The following is a 20,561-nucleotide window of genomic DNA, read 5'->3' as shown; positions in this document are numbered from 1 at the left end:
TCATAAAACACCGTGGGTTTCTGAAAATCCCTTAAATTAAGTCTGATTCGTTACACAGGCCTGTCCACTATCCCTCAGACCTTGTGGGGGGCCGGACTATATTTTTTTTTTTGGGGGGGGGAGAACAAATTCCTATGCCCCACAAATCAAAGGGACACATTCTACTTGTGTCAAAACCATCCGCAGGCCGGACTGAGAAGGTGATGGGGGTGCATCTGGACCCTGGGCCATAGTTTTCCTACCTTTGTTATATACCAGGGGTGGCCAACTCCCAAGAGACTGTGATCTACTTTCAGAATTAAAATCTGGCAGTGATCTACCCCCGTTTTTTGGGGATCAGCTCAAAGTTGTTGACCTTTTTTGGGGATGAGGAATGCCCCGTTTTTTAGGTGTTCGGTTCATTTTTAGTTGTTGAGCTTTTTTTAGGGACTAGATCTTCTGAAATAATTGATTTAAAAATATTAAGATTAAGATTACTTCAACTTCCTAAGCATCTAGGTATGCTTGCCTAAGGAAGAATGCTTTTAGCAGGTGCCCGAAAAGAGTCTAGCAAAGGCACGTGCTTTGCTGCAATAGGCAGGGAGTTCCAAAGTGCAGGTGCTGTCACAGTAAACAATACAGTACAGATATTATGTGGAGCCTGTAGTAGTGCTTGAAACTACTGGAGGGCAGGTTTTATTTATTTATTTATTTATTCGGCTCCACTGAATTGAAATTTCAGCCAGGCATGTCCAAAGTCCATTTCGGGGACCTAATTCGGCCCACCAGTTGGTTTAATCCGGCCCCTGTGGCAGTTTATTTCCTGGGGTAAAATCCTTTAAAAACCTCAACAACTTCAACCCTAGAAAAGATTAACAACTTTGGTCGGCCCTTTGGTCAGCCCTCACGGCCCTTCACTTCATCAAATCTGGCCCTCTTTGAAAAAAGTTTGGACACCACTGGCTTACACCATACTAAATTTGTTAGCCTTTTAAGGTAACTCTTATTTAAAGCAGGCCCCTACCCACTTTTGGTCTCACAAACAGCAGCACATTCCACCTCAAAACAAAATATTAAACAGTAAAAAAATTATAACTCCTGTTAGGATAATTAAACCAATCTTACACATAGATTTTATGGGCCAATTTATTCACACAGGCTTTTCCTATGAGGTTTTGACAATTTGAGAACTCAAGCAGTGAAATTGCTAGGAACCATAATATAAGTTTCACAGGTGCAGTATGCACAGATGTTGGTCACATAAGTTGGCATCTCTTCATATATTCCTTTACTTCTCAACTACTTTATAAGAATCTGAAAGCAAGGAGACATAGCAACTCACACTTCTTCCATGCAGCAGCATATCAGAACACTAACACTTTATGACTAAATAGCTTATAATTTACTTTAATTACTTGCATGCAAGCAAGTGTTAACCATTAAGTGACAAGATGTATTCTGAAATGCAAAGAAGTGAGTTGTTTGAAAAGCACAGGAAAACATCACTGCTTATTTATACTCCAAAACAAAATAAAACAAAAAAAAAAAATCCTTCCAGTAGCATACTATAAGGGTCTGTTGACTTCTGTTTCAGTGTATCTGAAGAAGTGTGCATGCACACAAAAGCTCATACCAAGAACAAACTTAGTTGGTCTCTAAGGTGCTACTGGAAGGAATTTTTTATTTTATTTTGTTTTGACTATGGCAGACCAACACTGCTACCTACCTGTATTTATACTCCAGTCATCAATCCAGCAATAGAAAGTACATCAACACACAAGCACACCGAACTATGTGTTTGTTTACTACCAGTTAGGTAGACTTTGTTTAGTTTTAATTTAGATTTGAAAAATCATCCAAACACTTTTCTTAGGGGTTAAAAAAGGCAGCGGGGGGGGGGGGGTTTAAAGGCAATGGACAAGGGGGTAAAGTCACTCACAAAAAGATTGCTGTGGATCAAAACAGCAGCACAGAGAAAGCTCGTCTTCCCTTCCAGAGATCATAGAGCCATGGAGGGTGGGGGCGAGGGGGGAGGGGCAGGAGTCAGTTTTAGGGACCAGGGCCATCAACTGGGATTAGGCGTTAATAGGTCACAGAGTCTAAGGTGGGTGAAAACGACTGGGGGGGGGGAGGAGAGGAAGAGAAAGGAAGAAAAGAGGGCTTCTCTTCACACCACGGCCAGGTTGGGGGGCAATGGAAGAGGCAGGAACAAATCCCACCCTAAAGATTGTGTGGCAGGGGAAACAGCCTCTCTCTCTCTCTCTCTCCCTGGTGTCTGCTTTTAAAAAGAAAGTCTACTAGCCTTCTCTCCCCAGGAGGGCAACTGCACTGAGAAGGAGACATGCAGCTGCTGAAGCCACGCCAGATATCTGGGAAGGGGTTAGACCACGCCCCCTCCTCCCCCCACCGGGACCAGCTGTGTGTCGGCAAGAGGGAAGGAGCTCTCCCTGCAATTGCCCATTGTTATTGTGATTTTGGGAGGGGGAGAAAGACAAGAGTCATTGAGCTTCTTTTAAGGGCAGAGCTTTTTTCCCCCTTTAGGCTAAGGAACCCACGATCTACTGGCGATCGACCAGTAACATCCTGGCGATCGACGGGTAGATCGTGATCGACCTGTTGGACATGCCTGTTATATACATTTGTGAATGTTTACTCAAACCCTGCCAATGAGTCCAGCTCTTCATGTTGTCTCTTCATATATATCGTAAATGGCTCCCATTCTCTTTTAAAGTCTTTGTTGTCCCTCTCATGCAATTTATCTGCTCATTTTGCAAATTCTCTTGCCGTTATCCTTTCGTTGGGCTTTCTTCCATCTTCCGAGCTGGTGCTAGTAGAATCTTGCCACTGTTGTTGCACACATAAATCAGTTCCAGTTGTCTTTTCTCATTTCTTATTTATTTAAGCATATTTACAACCAGACAATATGGAAGCGCAGGTTGCAGCTACAGCAAAGGCGACATTTTCCCACCTCCGCCGTGCTAAGCAGCTGATCCCTTACCTCCCTCGTCCTGACCTCGTCATTGCGATCCATGTGAGGGTCACCCCCCGGCTCAATTGTTGTAACTCACTCTACACGGGGCTGCCCCCGAAGACAACCCAGAAACCCTGGCAAGCGCAGAACACTGCAGCGAGGCTCCTCACGGGGTCCCCGCTATGGGACCATGTCCACCCAGGGCTATGCCAGCCGCACTTGGCTCTCGGTGGAGCACAGGGTCAGGTTTCAGGTGCTGGTTTTCACCTTTAAAGCAGTCTTCCTCAACCTCGGCCCTCCAGATGTTTTTGGCCTACAACTCCCATGATCCCTAGCTAGCAGGATCAGTGGTCACGGATGATGGGAACTGTAGTCTCAAAACATCTGGAGGGCCGAGGTTGAGGAAGCCTGCACTTAACTCCAAAAACCAAATAGAGTAAAGGGAAAGGGTCAGAAAGAAAGAAAAGGATGGAGGACCACACCCATTTGACTTTTTAATGTTTTATTTGAGCATATTTACAAACAGAGAAACAAACAAACAAACAAAAAGGTACACACACTTCACCCCCCAAAACCAAAGACTGTAAACAGAAAGGGTCAGAAAGAAGGAAAGGATGGAGGAGCACACCAGTTTGACTCCCCTCCACCAGCACTTGTCACCTTGAGAGTCCTTTAAGTTCTCATTCCCATTGTGTATCATTTATCGCTGCAATTACTTCTTTGATAGTACGATTACGGTGTAACATCAAGTCACCTTACAAGCTTAACCTTCCTCTGCTTGTCAATATGAAGAGGATGCCAGCAAGGTTGAACCTTTCTGTAAGAAAAAAAAAGGATTTTATGATTCGAGAAAAAGGAAACCTTCCTCTGCTTTCTGCTTGTCAATATGAAGAGGATGCCAGCAATGTTGAATCTTGCTGTAATATATAGTAAGGGGGGAGTATTTGATCCCCTTCTAAATTTGCCCGTTTGCCCTCTGATAAAGAAATGACCAGTCTATAATTTTAGTGGTAGGTTTATTGTAGCTATGAGAGACAGAATAACAACAGGAAAACCCCCAGAAATCCAGAAGACAAAAGTCAGAGACTGATGTGCATTATAATGAGTGAAATAAGTATTTGATCCCTTTGCAAAAGATGACTTAATACTTGGTGGCAAAACCCTTGTTGGCAATTACAGAAGTCAGACGTTTCTTGTAGGTGGCCACCAGGTTTGCACACATCTCAGGAGGTATTTTGTCCCACTCCTCTTTGCAGATCCTCTCCAAGTCAGTAAGATTTTGAGGCTGATGTGTAGCTACTCGAATCTTCAGCTCCCTCCACAGATTTTCGATGGGATTAAGGTCCGGAGACTGGATAGGCTGCTCTAGGACCTTAATGTGCTTCTTCTTGAGCCACTCCTTTGTTGCCTTGGCCGTGTGTTTTGGGTCATGGTCATGCTGGAATACCTATCCTCGACCCATTTTCAATGCCCTGGCTGAGGGAAGGAGGTGCTCACCCAAGATTTGACGATACATGGTCCCGTCCATCGTCCCTTCGATGCGGTGAAGGTGTCCTGTCCCCTTAGCAGAAAAACACCCCCAAAGCATAATATGCCCCCCTCCATGTTTGACTGTGGGGATGGTGTTCTTGGGGTCGTAGGCAGCATTCCTCCTCCAAACATGGCGAGTTGAGTTGATGCCAAAGAGCTCAATTTTGTTGACCACAACACTTTCACCCAGTTCTCCTCTGGGTCATTCAGATGTGCAAACTGCAGACGGGCCTATGTGTGCTGTCTTGAGCAAGGGGACCTTGCGGGCTCTGAAAGATCTGTCCTTCACGGCGCAGTGTGTTACCAACTGTTTTCATGGTGACTATGGTCCCAGCTGCCCTGAGATTATTGGCAATAGTCTTGTAGCCCAGTCCAGCCTTGTGCAGGTCTACAATCTTGTCCCTGACAGTTACAGGGAACCAGGCAGAGGGCCTTCTCGGTAGTGTCACCCGCCCTGTGGAATGCCCTCCCACCAGATGTCAAAGAAAAAAACAACTACCAGACCTTTAGAAGACATCTGAAGGCAGCCCTGTTTAGGGAGGCTTTTAATGTTTAATAGATTATTGCATTTTAATGTTCTGTTGGAAGCCGCCCAGAGTGGCTGGGGAAACCCAGCCAGATGGGTGGGGTATATTATTATTATTATTATTATTATTATTATTATTATTATTATTATTATCATCATCATCATCCTTGGACAGCTCTTTGGTTTTGGTCATGGTGGCTACTTTGGTATTTGCTGGACTTATTGCTTCTGTCGACAGGTGTCTTTTGTACAGGTACTGTAACGAGCTGGGATTACAGGTAAGACCTCTTCCTTGCAGCAGGTGCTTCTAATCTCAGCTCGTTACATACAGTGAAGATACCAGGTAGCCTGACATCTGGCTGGTTGACAGGATCAAATACTTATTTCACCGATTATAATGCACACCAATCTCTGACTTTTGTCTTCTGGGTTTCCGGGGGTTATCCTGTTGTTATTCTGTCTCTCACAGCTACAATAAACCTACCATTAAAATTATGGACTGGTCATTTCTTTGTCAGAGGGCAAATGGGCAAATTTAGAAGGGGATCAAATACTCCCCCCCCTCACTGTATATATGATTTAAATCAAGTCTTGCTGACTAGTGATTTAAATCCGTCCCTCCTCCTGGACTCTCCCCGCCCTGCACAGAGGAGGAAGGGGGCTGTGCTGAATTGGCTGAGCATCATTTTCAGCAGCCCCTCTATGGAGCCAGCCCTTTTGCGCTGCTCATCTTCCCCCTGCTGCCCTGGTGCTCCTGTGGGCTAGAGAGCAGAGCGGACGAACTCACTCTGCCTACCCACGAGAAGCGGCGGTGGCGGCAGCCCCTGGGAAGGTAAGCCCTGGGGCTGGGGGGTAGGACTACTTGCCCCCCTTCTTCCAGCTCTCCCTCCTGTGCCGCTTCTCCAACCTGCCCCAAGTTCCCAGGGACGGTGGACCGGCCCGTGGCAAAAAAAAACAAAAAAAAAATGTCAGCCCCTGCGCCTAATGGGAAGCTCAAGAGCCAGACTTGAGCATCCCTCTCCCCACTGGCGGTTTTTGGCAACTGGTATTCAGAGGAACACTGCTTTCCCCCATTGGAGGTCAAACCTAGCCCATGGGGAGGCAAACTACAGCCCGGGGGCCGGATCTGGCCCAATCACCTCCTCAATCTGGCCCACGGACAGACCACGAATCAGCGTGTTTTGACAAAAGTGGAATGTGTCCTTTGATTTAAAATGCACCTCTGGGTGATGTGTAGGGCCTGCCTGGTGTTTTGACATGAGTAGAACATGTGCTTTTATTTAAAATGCATCCCTAGGTTATTTGTGGATCATAGGAATTTGTTCATCCCCCCCCCCAAAAAAAATATACTCTGGCCCCCCACAAGATCTGAGGGACAGCAGACCAGCCCCCTGCTGAAAAAGTTTGCTGACCCCTGCCATATGCAATCACAGCAGCCGAAATACTCCTTGCAAAGAACTGGAAATCATATACAGTACCTGGGGATGCAAAAAATAATTTATTTATTTTTTTAAATGGAGCTGCATCCATGAAGAATTAAAAAAGATGCTCAGAATATCTACTGGGGGGGGGGACCCAAGACATTCTTGCTGAGCATAACAAAATAAAAAATTAAAAAAATCCTTCCATGTGCATGCACACTTCTGCGAAAGCTCATACCAAGAACAAACTTAGTTGGTCTCTAAGGTGCTACTGGAAGGATTTTTTATTTTTATTTTTGACTATGGCAGACCAACACGGCTACCTACCTGTTGCTGGGCATAGTTGGAAAGGAGGTACCACAAGATAGGAGAAAATTATTCCTATATGTCATGGGTAGGCAAACTAAGGCCTGGGGGCCAGATGCAGCCCAATCACCCTCTCAATCCAGCGGTCGGTCGGTCCGGGAATCAGCGTGTTTTTACATGAGTAGAATGTGTTTTTATTTAAAATGCATCTCTGGGTGATTTGAGGGGCATAGGAATTTGTTCATATTCCCCCCCCCCAAAAAAAAATCTAGTCCGGCCCTCACAAGCTCCAAGGCATAGTGGACCGACCCCCTGCTGAAAAAGGTTGCCGACCCCTGAAGTCCTAGCCATTCTGGCCAGGTGCATTTGATGGGAAGCCCAGTGTCAATAAAAGCGAGAATGTTTGGTGAAATGAAATGTTTAGGAATGAAGTGGATCTCATTTGTACTTTTTGTTAGGGTGGTCAACTCCCAAGAGACTGATCTACTCACAGAGTTAACAACTAGCAGTGATCTACCCCCGTTTTTTAGGGGTTCAGTTGTTGAGCTTTTTTTAGGGGAGCCAAAGTTCTTGAGCCTCTTTGGGGGGAGCCAGTGACGACGACGACAATAATTTATTTATACGCTGCCGATCTGGCTGAGTTTCCCCAGCCCATCGAGTGTTAAAAACAATACAGCACTAAATAATAATAATACTTTATTTATACACCACTGATCTGGCTGAGTTTCCCCAGCCCATCGAGTGTTAAAAACAATACTGTACTAAATATTAAAAACTTCCCTAAACAGGGCTGCCTTCAGATTCTTTCAGATCTACCTGTTGGACATGCCTGTGTTATACCATTCATAAAAACTGTGGACAAAAAAATATAAATTTTACAGCATGTTATTTAATAAGAGAAAATTACCTGAAAATGCGCCAGAGAAATTGGCTAAAATGAACAAATCGCTTGGTAAGTGTTGGAGATGCACAAAGCAGATTGGAACCTTCTACCATATGTGGTGGACATGTCCAGAGATCAGAAAGTTCTGGGACATGATCCATGAAGAAATAAAAAAGTTACTTAGAACTTCACATAGTAAAAAACCAGAAAAATATCTTTTGGGAATATAGTCATACCTTGGGTTGCGAGTTTTCAGGTTATGCATGTGCCGAACCTGGAAGTACCAGAATGGGTTACTTCCGGGTTTCAGCGCATGCGCCAAAGCACCAAATCGCAACCCATGCATGTGCAGACGCAGCGCTGCGGGTTGCGAACATGCCTCCTACACAGATCACGTTCACAACCCAAGCGTCCGCTGTACTGAACAGTGATACTCCAAAAGAAAAAACTCATTTTTTTCTATACGCGACATCAGCGGCGAGAATTCTGGTGGCTAAGTAGTGGAAGGGGAACCAGGTACCGACCAAAGAGGAATGGTTATGTAAATTATGTGAATATTTGGAACTGGCCAAATGGACGGATATAATAAGATGAAAGCCAATGAATGCAGTCCAGGAGGAATGGAATTGCTTGAATGACTATTTAGAACACAGGTGTCAAACACAAGGCCCGGGGGCCTAATCTGGCCCGCCAGACCTCCTCATGTGGCCCGCGTAGCGAAGCCGGGCCCGGAGACGCGCAGCAGGTGGCGCTTGGCCGGATTCCCAGCCGCTTCCTTACTCCCCCACCTGCTCCTTTTCTCCGCACCCCCCACCTCCTCCAGCCTCGTGGCGCTGCTCTAGCAGACAGCAGCCGCGACACTCCCGAGATTTCAGAGCGCGCCAAAGGTGGCAGCCTCGATCCATCCGGCTTGGCTTCGGAGTGGGATTAGCCGGCGCTCAAAAGCACTTGAGGTGCTTGTTAGCGGGTGGAGGGAGCAGTCACCTCGGAGCAGGGAGCTCGAGGAGGCTTTTAGGGCTTGTGGATTTTACAAGTAGCGGCGGGGAAACTGTGGGGGAGCCGCCAGTGGTGTCAAGTGTCCCGTATTGGCCAGGATTCCCGCGTTTTTTAACGCGTTTCCCGCTGCTGTCCCGGATGCGTCAAAAACCTGTATATTCCCAGGTTCCCTCGGCCGCTTCCCTTGGCTGCCAGCAGAGCAGGAGAGCCAGCAGAGCGAGTGAGAAGACGCTGGGGGGAGCGCTCCGTTGGCAGCCTGGCCAAGCTCTCTCTCTCTCTCCTCCCCGGCTGGCTGCTGCGCCGGAACCGGCAGCACTTCCAGGGGCCGGGCACGCCTCTCGCCTGGCGGGCGGGCTGGCCTGCTTCGCCCTCCTCTGCTCGCCGGAGGGACTGCTTGCCTGCCTGCCTGCCACTGCGCGACTGTCACTAGGCAGCGAGGTCCAGGGCGCACCGGTTCTGCTCTGTGCAACTTGGTTTTATTGGGGGGGTAAGCTTTCTTTTTTGGGGTCGGGTCTCAAGAAAGGAAGATGTGCCCCCCACCGACCCCCTGCTATCCCGATCCTGAGCCAGAGATCTGCTCCTGCAACTTTCCGGGTTTGCTTTCTTTGCGCCATGGAGAGTGCAGCAGATCCGGACCAGAGAGGCAACCGGACGGGGAGGGGTGGGCAGCGGTGCTCGGGCATGTCCCAAAGTGGGAGGGGGGGTCGGGTTCTGTTTGAGGGACGGGGAGCTGTTGAGCCCCCCAAAACTGTGCCAAGGAGAAGCCGCTGCGTTCTGGGGAAGGTGGCCAAGAACAATGGGACGGGGGGGCACACACCACCTTCTTCCTCTACCCCCCTCCCACTGTGAGTGGGCGCACACGCTCATTCCCTCCGAGGTGCCCCCGCGAATTAAACGCCCCCCCATTTATTCTGGAGGAAGAGGAGCTGTAAAGTTGGCGAGGCTTGGAGGATCGCTCCCTTCCCCGCGCGGACCCGACACGCCTTCCAAACCACCCCCCCCACCCCATCCCCAATTCGCATGGCTGGGGCCGGGCGTCGTGGGGTCCCGCTAGCTCACACCCTGCCCGGCTCCTCCTTTGGGATCGGCTGCAAATCGCCACCTGCTCTGCCTGGGAGGAGGAGAAGGCGAGGAAAGGCCCTGGCAAGCTGGAGGTCCCAAACGCCCCCCCCCCCAAAAAAACCCATTGCTTCTGGCGCTGGTGCCCCCTTCTCAGTTTCTTCCCACTTCGGAACAGCGGGTGCTGGAGCGAGAAGGCGTTGGGAGGGCACGGCAAAGTATTATTCGTATTAATATTGTTATATTTCTATCATGCCTGGATGCCACGTTCTAGCTGCTCCGCCCACTTTTGCTTCTGGCTCCGCCCACCACTGCCATGTGACTGTCATAGGTGAGGCTGCTGATCCCTTATTTTCAAATCCGAAAGTTGACAGCTGATAATAAAGAGTGGACACATAGTCCTACAGATACAACCGGCCCTTTGAGGGTGACCAAACTGCTGATGCGGCCCCCGATGAATTTGAGTTTGACACCCCTGATTTAAAAAGACAAGGTTCAAATGTAAAAATCTGGCTGTGTCTAGAATGACCTGGTGAATGGAAAAGGGGAAATATACATACATATACACGCACACACACACACATATATACTAAGATGAAAATAATACTGAAATACAGATAAAATATGAAAGGTGAAAGGATGTGTGGTGAGAGTGGTAGAAGTCTATTATTATGATTTTGTAAAATAGTGTTTATTGTATTGAAATATACTTTCCTTTATTCTTTTACTGTCTACTTTTCTTTGCATTTCTTCTTTTTCTTCTTTACATTTTCTTTCTTTATATATGGTTTTGTTTTGATGTACTTACTTAGCAATATAATAAAGATTAAAAAAATGTTTTGTTATTTACTAAATTCAATAAAGGGGGGGGGAGGAAAGGAAATAAATTCTGCCCCTTTCCATAGTGTCAAATGCCTTTTCCTTTTTCCAGAAAACAGAATTTCCTCATCGGGGCCAAGTTTGCTCACCATGTTCCTCGGAATTGTGTGCATTGCGGCTCTCATGCTTCCCACACTGGGAGAAGGGGGTTCCCTCGTGCCTCTCTACCTCCACTTAAGTGTGAATCAAAAGTTAGTAGCGGCTTACGTATTAGGTGCGGATCTTTTTGTCATCATTTCGTTATGGGATTTGGGGCCGGGCAGAAAAATGAAAATGTGTAAAGAAATGTGAAAAAACCACAAAACCTATAATCGAGTCACTGCGTGAGGCCCATGTCAACAAATTGCCACCAGGGAGGATGAAGATCATTTTTTAAAAAAGAAAGTTTTTGAAAATCAGATTTTGATTTAAATCGGATTTTTTTGATTTAAATCGGATTTTGGAAATAAAATGCTTTTGGAGGAAGAATCTTTCTATAGTTTTCTGTTTAGGTTACATTATAGTCCAAAGCAGGCTTCCTCAACCTTGGCCCTCCATATGTTTTAAGACTACAATTGCCATCATCCCTGACCACTAGTCCTGCTAGCTAGGGATCATGGGAGTTGTAGGCCAAAAACAGTTGGCGGGCCGAGGCTGAGGAAGCCTGGTCCAAAGGCTATTCATCAGGAAATAAGGATTTGTTTTAAGTTTTTCACTGTGCTGAAACTCAGTCTTAAGTTGTTGTTTTTAAAAAAAGTTTAACCCCATCAGTTAACAAACATGGATCCATATGCTATAATGCTATTGTTTTAGTTAAATAAATTGTTATGAAGGAAATGATTCTGTTTCTCCTTCCAATCAAAGCTGTCCAAATGGAAACAGTTCATTTATGAAACCTCACCATCATTTCATCATTATCTGTCAATGTATTTCTAAGAGTAGAACCAAATCAGTCATTTTTGATAGAATTTTAAAAAGTATTCTGAAAATTTACGATTCCAAAAAGGAAACCTTCCTCTGGTTGTCAATATTAGGATGCCAGCAAGGCTGAACCTTTCTGTAAGAAAAAAAATGATTTAAATCAAGTCTTACTGACGAGAGATTTTAATCGTTATTGAAATCGATTTGAATCCAATTCACCCTGATTACAATTGAAAGCAAATCTGAGCCCCCTGACATTTCGGCATTTGTACAGAGATGAGTTGTCCATGTAAATCACGTTTCACAAATATTCACAAACGTGTATCTGGCTCCTGGTGAACAAGCTTTCACACACGCCGCCCCTCCCCACCTAACAAACCTCGGTGTGGGTTATTTCTCAAGTTAAGCTGAAATAACTGGATTTTTCTTCTGATACTTGCAGGTCTCATCACTATGGTCATCCTGAGAACATGAGCGATAACACAATTGGGTGCCCATCTTTTTTCTTTTTCTTTTTTACCGCATTTAAATCCGCATCCTGAACGTGTGCCTCTAACTCTTGTTTGGGTGCAAAAATCATCTGGTGATTTGCATCGCTCTTTTTTTTTTGGAAAGGAAAGTTTTAACTCTGTTTTCACCTTTCACTTGGAGGCGCTTTTTGACTAGCAGCTATGAAATGGTTGCAAGAAAAGGAATTGGCAGAAACTTTTCTACCTATGTCTACCATGCAAAAATCTCATTTGCGCTTTCTTTTTAAATTGCATGTTTTTAAATTCACGTCGACTTCAGTGTTTTACCGCCATAGGAGCCAGCAGTGTTCATTTGCCTGTAAGTATTGCAAATTTAAATACAGATAAAAACGCCAGGATGGCGGAATAGAAAGCCCGACGGTGGAAGCTGCTGTGTTTTTACGTCTATTTTTGGAGACTCCAGTTTAAGAAAAGGGGGGTGGGGAGAGAAATGGCCCAGAGCATGGGTAGGCAAACTAAGGCTGCATCCGGCCCCATCGCCTTCTCAGTCCGGCCCGCAGACCGTCTGGGAATTGGTGTGTTTTTACATGAGTAGAATGTGTGCTTTTATTTAAAATGCATCTCTGGGTGATTTGTGGGGCATAGGAATTAGTTCATTCCCCCCCCAAAAAAATATAATCCGGCCCCCCACAATATATAGTCCAGGGAACAGTGGATCGGCCCCCTGGCACCCTTTTTACAAAAGGAGAAAAGAGGACAAGCTTTTACAACCATACAACTATGCTGGATGAATTGTTGACTGCCAAATCTGCAAAATAACTAATACATTACAGCGGTACCTCCGGTTGCGGACAGGATCCATTTCGGAGGTCCGGCCAGATCCCGAAGTTTTCGCAACAGGAGGTGCCTGTTCTGTGTGTGGTGTGGTAGAGCGCTTCTGTGCATGCGGCAAAACCCAGTAAAACACTTCCAGGTTTGCTGCTTACGTATCCCGAAGTTTATGTAATCAGAGGGTTAGGTAAGCGGAGGTACTGCTGTATCTGCACTTCAGGGCAGCTCGTGCATAGTAGGCACAGGCATGGCCCTCCAGCTGTTTTGGGACTAAAACTACCATCATCCCTGACAACTGGTTCTGTTAGCTAGGGACAATGTGAACTGTAGTCCCCAAACAGCTGGAGAGCCAAGTTGACCACCACTGCTCTAGATCAGGCATGGCCCAACTTGGCCCTCCAGATCTTTTGGGACTATGACGCCCATCATCCCTAGCTCACAGGAGCAGTGGCCAGGGATGATGGGAACTGTAACAGCTGGAGGGCCAAATTAAATTGGGCCATGCCTGTAGTAGGGGATAGCTCCTTCGTTTCACATGACAACCACATCTTGTAACTTGGTCTACCATTTAAGAAGAGGGTTTGCCAACGGCAACCTATTCATTGATTCTATCACTGCTGTATTCTCAAGCATGGGTGTGGGGAAACACACTGAAAGCATCCTTTAAAAAGCTCAGCAACTTTGGGGTAAAATTGTAAAAAGAAGCTCAACAACAACAACAAAATCCTATTTTTTTGATTTTTTAAAAAAATACTGATTTTTATCCACTCTGATCCATGGACAGCGTTGCGAAGCCTTTGGCAACGCTTGACACTGCTGCCTTTGGACTAGAATGTCACTTAAATTGAAAACCATCTTTAGAAAGATACTCTCTCCAGAAGCATTTTATTTTAAATCCATTTTTGTATTTTTTTGTTTTTAATAATAATAATAATAATAATAAATAAATCATTGGTTTTTATCCACCCTGTCATGTGGTCATGCAGTGCTTTCAAACACTCTGAGCTTACCTGGGATTGGCCACATAAGCCTCAAGTGTTCTTATTTTAAAGAACAAGGAACTGAGGCTAAGCAAGAATGATCAATTCTATCCAAAGGCATCCAGTTCAGCCTTTCCTGAATTGAGGTTTGAAAACCTGACAGCTACGGTTCTGAAGTTCCAGTACCATGTCAAACAGGAGCCAGTAAGTCCACGGATGAGGATTGACAACTTGTATTTTAAAATTATTATTTTTAATAAAATAAAATAAAAATATTATTATATAATATAATTTTTCTAAGCTACAGATAACATCCTGTGTAATAGGTATTGTATTGCTGGGACTATAGGAAACCCTCTTCATATGAATCAGATCTTTGTTTAGCTTAGTGTTGTCAACACTGACTGGCAGCTGTTATCATGGGTTCCACGTGTGTCTTTTCCCCTGGAGATGTCAGGGAAAGCATAATTATTATAAAATAAAATTATTATTATAAAATATATTAATTAAAAGTATATTAATATCAATTAATAACATTGTTATTATTAAAATTAATAATACTATATTAATATTTTATAATTTATAATTATTATAAAATAAAATTATTTTAATAATAATTATTTATTGTTTATACCCCACCCCACTCTGGGCGGCTTCCAACAAAATATAATAATAATAATAATAATAATAATAATAATAATAATAATAATAATAATCTGATTTCTTGGATTTAAATCAGATTTTTTATTTAGCAGCAGCTGAGACACCAGCCAAGACAGCACAGTGTACCTACACATACAATTCGCACGCCCATTATACAGTGGTGCCCCGCTAGACGAATGCCTCGCTAGACGAAAAAGTCTATGGGGCTGCCTCGCAAGATGAAAAATTTTCGTCTTTTTTTTCGTTTAGCGAAAGCGCGGCTGTCATTGCCACTTCGCTAGACGGAAAACCCGCTAGACGAAAATTTTCGCAGGACGAATTTTTTTCGTCTAGCGGGGCACCACTGTATGTATGTATGTATGTATGTGTATATATATATATACCAACTAAGTTTGTTCTGGCTCGAAGCTTTCGTGTGCATGCAGATAAAATACTCATTTAAAAATATTTATTAAGATACCTCTGGGTGACATTTTACAATATGCACATTTATTGGAGGCGAGGAAACTTAACTCTCTCCCAGGCGAAAACAGGAAACAAGAGGCCCAACTCCGATTCCAAACCAATGCTTTCCAAAGGAAAATTCCAGGAAGGGGAAAGCCAAATGTCCTTTTTTTCTTCTTCCCCGTTTTCCGAGCCAGACAAGCACAATCTCACTTCAAATTTCTCAGAAGGAAGGAAGGAAATCAAAGTTTTCCAAATCCGAACGGCAAGAAACATTCGGAACCGGAAACGCACAAATCCGGCGGACAATGTTGCCTATCGATACAGATCAGCCAGCGATCGCAGGACTTGGGGAAAGGGCTTCAATCATAAAAAAATACTCTAATAATTCACCAGACTATTATTATTATTTTACAGAATTATAAATAATAAATAGTGTGACACAGTAATTACAAATTGGTTGCATTTTTAAAAAAAAGAAAGAAAAAGAGATTAAGCCCGATTGGATCTTCTTGCGAGAAGGAATAAATCAGGCTTCCTCAACGTCGGCCCTCCAGATGTTTTTGGCCTACAACTCCCATGATCCCTAGCTAGCAGGACCAGTGGTCAGGGATGATGGGATTTGTAGTCTCAAAACATCTGGAGGGTTGAGAAAGCCTGGAATAGATCATTTCTTGCACCCCAAACCAAATGATGTTTGCCATAGTTAAGTGTTCTTCTCATAGTTTACACCGGCATTCCTCCATCTCAAGAAATAGGCAAACTCCGGCCCTCCAGATGTTTGGGACTACAATTCCCCTCATCCCTGACCACTGGTCCTGTGAGCTAAGGATGATGGGAGTTGTAGTCCCCAAACAGCTGGAGGGCCAAGTTTGCTTAGGCCTGACCTAGAGTAAACTCATTTATTTCAACTCCATTCTTACCTTCAGAACAAGGGATGGTGACAGCGACCGGTTTCCTGCCGACATTTTTAATGTGAATATAAATGGGGTGCTTTTCCGGGAATTCGGAGGAAATGTGGGTGTCATTTCTTTGAAAGGAGAGTCCCGATCCGAGGAGACGTTCACAAAATAATTCATAGTTAAAAGGAAAACCGAGCACACGTTGGCAAAAGAATTAAAAGGGAAACCAGCAAGCCAGGCAGCGCTGGGGCCTGACGCGTCTATTAAAAGGAGGATTAAAATCGCCAGGAGATGTTGCTGAGGAGGAAGGCTGATGTGGGTGTTTCACACTCGGCGCTCCTAATCCGGGTGCCCTTGGGATTTTATGCTGCCAGTTTCTCTGTAGGTGGGTATAGCAAAAGGACGGCATGGGCAGACATCCAGGTGGGCGGCAGCGCAAGTCACTTGGGGGAAAGGTCATCCATCAAGATGAATGGGGAAGCGGGTTCAGATCGGGCGGCAGGCGGTTCTGCTGCGCCACCGCCTTTGGCCAGGGAGTCAGAGGAGGGGCTGATGCCGCTGGAACTGCCGTCAAGAGCGTCCGAGGGCAGGCTGCGGACACGAGGGGAAACCGCAAGCTTCAGTCAGGGCACATCAAATAAATATATAAAATGTTTCAGGAGCATCTTTGAGCAGGCATAGGCAAACTCCTATGTTTCTGACCACTGCTCCCGTGAGCTGGGGGTGATGGGGGCTGTAGTCCCAAAACCAGCTGGAGGGCCAAGTTGGGCCATGCCTTATCTAGAGAAGCGGTGGCCAAACTTGGCCCTCCAGCTGTTTTGGGACTACAATTCCCATCTTCTCTGACCACTAGTCCCGCTAGCTAGGGATAATGGGAGTTGTAGTCACTTAAAATAAAAAATCTTTAGAAAGATTTTTCCTCCAAAAGCATTTTGTTTTAAATCAAAAAAATCTGATTGAAGTAAAAAAAAATCTGATTTAAATAAAATTTAATTCTTTAAAAATCTGTTTTTTTAATTTTTTTAAAAAAAATCCTTGATTTTCATCCATGTTCATGTAATGTCACTTCAATAGAAAACTATCTTTAGAAAGATGTTTCCTCCAAAAGCATTTTATTCTGAAAATCCGATTTAAATCTAAAAAATCTGATTTCAGTAAAAAGATACCCAACATCCCGATATATATATATATAATCTGATTTAAGTTTTAAAAAAACCCTATTTAAATAATAATAAAAGTCTTATTTAAACAAATAAATAATCCGATTTAAAAAAATTTTTTTTAAAAAGAAATCATTGGTTTTTATCCACCCATGGTAGGAACTATTTTGGAACACTAGAGCATCAAAAGACATGGCAAACCATTTCTGGGCCATGATGAGTAGTACCGGTAGATGCATTATTAAGATTAATTTTACCATGAGCCAAGGTCGGAAAGGTGTGTCGCGTCAGGAGAAAGCATGTTGGTGGTTCCTTGGAAAAGTCTCTTGGGCTGGCTTTCGGTTTCCATTTCGCCTATCGAAATCAAGCAGATTTGTTTCAGGTGTTTTGGGACTACAATTCCCACCCATCCCTTACCACTGGTCCTGTTAGGTAGGGACGATGGGAGTTGTAGTCCCCAAACAGCTGGAGGGCTGAGCTTGGGGGTGCCTGGCAAAGTCCGGCCCTCCAGATGGAGTAAATTTATTTGGTGTATGAACAATCATTGTAAAAATGTGAAGACACTAGCGGGACTGCAATAAATCCAGCAATGATAAACCAAAGAAATAAAGAGTTGGCTGCAAGGATATAAAGGTCAAAAAATGATAATTTAAAGGGCGATACAAAGATCTGAAAAGGAAAAAACCAGCTGAAGGGACAGAGGGAAGCCAGCAGGCATAGGCAAACTCGGTTCTCCAGATGTTTTGGGACTACAGTTCCCATCATCCCTTACCACTAGGCCTGTTAGCTAGGGACAATGGGAGCTGTAGTTCCAAAACAGCTGGAGGGCCAAGTTAGGCGATGCCTGATCTAGAGCAGGAGAGACGCGTGGCTTGGGAGGGCCACAGGCCCTGTGGCGAGGGGCCCCTGGCATTTTGTCACCCCCCTCAGTAGTGACACTCGGGGTGCACCGCCCCCACCTTCATCTGCCTCTGCACATACCTTTCCTTTTGATGGGACCAAGAGCGCTGGGCCGGATGCAGTTGATTGGACTCTGGCTCCTCCTGCTAAAATCAAAGCCGGATTATGGTCTTTCTAGGAACAGGAAAACTTCAGAGGTGACAAGACGAATGACTTTAAAGATGTTTTCAAGATTATAATCAGGGTGGATAAAAATCAATGATTTTTTATTTAAAAGAAGAAGAAAAAAACCCCGGATTTTTTAAAAAAATTAAATCAATTTTTAAAAAAAATTTAAAACAGATTTTTAATAAAAGTTTTGGAGGAAAAATCTTTCTAGTTTTCTGTTTCAGTTACATTATAGTCCAAAGGCTATATCAAGGAAACAAGGATTTGCTTTAAATGCTAAAACTCAGTCTAAGGTAGGCATGGCCAAATTTGGCCCTCCAGCTGTTTTGGGACTATAATTCCCATCGTCCCTAGCTCACAGGACCAGTCGCCAGGGATGATGGGAATTGTAGTCCCAAAATAGCTGGAGGGCCAAGTTTGGCCATGCCTGGTCTAAGGTGTATTTATAATAATTAACCACATCAGTTAACAAATATGGATACATGTGCTATAATGTTATTCCTTTAGTTAAATAAATTGTTTAAATTGTTATGAAGGAAATGATTCTTTTCCTCCTTCCAATCAAGTACTGCAGAAAAGTTGTCAAAATAGAAACAATTAACTTATTAAACCTCATTTCATAATTTTTTCTAATGGTGTTACTAAATCAGTCATTTTTTATATAATTGTAACACCTCTGAAAACTTATGATTCCAAAAAGGAAACCTTCCTCCGCAAGTCAATATGAAGAGAATGCCAGCAAGGTTGAACCTTTCTGTACAAAAAGGATTTTATTATTCCAAAAAGGAAACCTTCTTCTGCTTGTCCATATTCAGAGAATGCCAGCAAGGTGGACCCTTTCTGTAATTTGATATATAGATATATCCATCCCTCACCAAAGAGTAGTCAACGTAATGAGTTGACGTTTCAAACAGTGCTGAAGCAACCTGCATATTAAATAACGAATAAACAATAAATAAGGAATACATACCAAATAATTTTTTTAGGATATCCATACAGGTAAATATAATACTTGTGGATCAGAGCTCACTAACCAGTGTAGCTAACTGATGCTAATAAAGCCGATGTATAGAACTGTTAAGGTTATTGACAGGTGTGTCAAATAACAAAATATTAAGAACAGTGTAAGAAAACTGAAAGGTACAGTATATTTAGAAATTGTAAATTTGGGGTGACATTCTACTATTAATAATAATACATTTTTATTACATTCATTAGCTACATGTTGCGGCTGTATTTGAGTAGACAAGTAAGGCAACACACAACATGTTTAAATTGTACAACTGATAATCTGGTTTTCATGTTGGTTTTATGCAAGTGGTTTTTAACATGAAACACCCAGAGAGCTTCGGATATGGGGGGGGTGTAGAAATAAAAGAAATAACAAATAAGAATAACAAATATGAAGCCACACATTGTCCAGGGGGGTAGCAGTCGAAATAAATAAATAAAAATAAAAAAATGGTTCAGCAGCTCCTCACGAGTTCAACTCAGTTTGTTCTGGGTCGAAGCTTTTGTGTGCATGTGCCTTTCTTCAGATCCATGGAAACAGAAGTCAACAGACCCTTATATATAAAGCAGGCATGTTCAACAGGTAGATCGTGATCTACGGGTAGATCACTGGTAGATCATTTGCTTCCTCCAAAGAAGCTGAACTGTGGCTCCCCTTAAAAAAGCTCAACATTTTACCTCCTCCCTGAAAAAAGCTCAGCAACTTTGACCCGAATCCCCCCCAAAAGGGAGTAGATCACTGCCAGTTTTTAACTCTGTGAGCAAATCACAGTCTCTTGGGAGTTGGCTACCCCTGATATAGAGGGAGGGGTGGGGTATTTCTCCGAAGGGTAATAGGAGATGGGAAATTTTACGGTTCCCAAAATGGAAACCTTCCTCCGCTTGTCCACACTGAGAGGATGCCAGCAAGGCTGAACCTTGTTAAAAACTTTGGAAGCCATCTGAACCTTCAAAGTGTTTTCACCTGTTGCACAGCTTAGCAGAGTAATGCAGCGATTGTTGAGCAACTCTTGAGGTTGCCCAGCTGGACGACGAGCAGGAACAGAAACTGCTGACTAGTAATTTGGTTCTTGTTGTTTTATTATTTACAGCAGCAAACATACAAGCTATTCTCAAGTTACTATTTACAACACGACTTCTTCACTCTCAGCAACTCCTCAGCACTAACCATACCACACTAGGTCATGTCTATATAAGGAACTCAGCCAATCACTTGGTTGTTGCTGGGTCTCCTTTCATGTTCTGTATTCCCACGCTGTGGAAATTCTAACTGCAAACTTGCTAACCTGCCTGCAAATCATGAATTCCAACAAACCTTTCTGTAAATAAAGGATTTTATTATTTCAACAAGGAAACCTTCCTCTGCTTGTCCATATTGAGAGGATGCTAGCATCCTCAGGAAATAAAGGATTTTATTATTCCAGCAAGGAAACCTTCCTTTGCTTGTCCATATTGAGTGGATGCCAGCAAGGCTGAAACTTTCCATTAAAAAGGATTACAGACCTGTGCCTCCATGACTGACATCTTCTTAATACTTGTAGTCAATAATAATAATAACACTTGGCGGTCGTGCGCAGGCAGA

General features: G+C 43.9%; 2 protein-coding genes across 3 annotated transcripts in view; one reads left to right on the top strand and one right to left on the bottom strand.

Annotated features, from left to right (window-relative positions):
• The window catches only part of MOSPD1 (motile sperm domain containing 1), a 28,699-nt gene extending 16,364 nt beyond the window's left edge, over positions 1-12,335 (top strand). The window contains exons 5-6 of the mRNA XM_033137539.1: positions 10,603-10,764; positions 11,893-12,335. Of these exons, the coding sequence (XP_032993430.1) occupies positions 10,603-10,764; positions 11,893-11,924 (194 nt within the window). The 3' untranslated portion in view covers positions 11,925-12,335. The remainder of the gene's footprint in view (positions 1-10,602; positions 10,765-11,892) is intronic.
• The window catches only part of FAM122B (family with sequence similarity 122B), a 39,250-nt gene continuing 22,379 nt past the window's right edge, over positions 3,691-20,561 (bottom strand). The window contains exons 8-11 of one of the 2 annotated variants that reach the window (XM_033137537.1): positions 17,882-17,946; positions 17,158-17,254; positions 15,762-16,331; positions 3,691-3,767 (exon numbers count right to left, since the gene is read on the bottom strand). In XM_033137537.1, coding sequence (XP_032993428.1) covers positions 16,181-16,331; positions 17,158-17,254; positions 17,882-17,946 — 313 coding nt within the window. In that variant the 3' untranslated portion in view covers positions 3,691-3,767; positions 15,762-16,180. The remainder of the gene's footprint in view (positions 3,768-15,761; positions 16,332-17,157; positions 17,255-17,881; positions 17,947-20,561) is intronic. The other variant, XM_033137538.1, reaches the window with a different exon arrangement.

The sequence above is a fragment of the Lacerta agilis genome, chromosome Z (assembly GCF_009819535.1).
Source record: "Lacerta agilis isolate rLacAgi1 chromosome Z, rLacAgi1.pri, whole genome shotgun sequence".
Taxonomy (NCBI): domain Eukaryota; kingdom Metazoa; phylum Chordata; class Lepidosauria; order Squamata; family Lacertidae; genus Lacerta; species Lacerta agilis.
The sequence above is the reverse complement of the archived record's forward strand: the minus strand, read 5'-3'. Positions and strand labels throughout refer to the sequence as shown.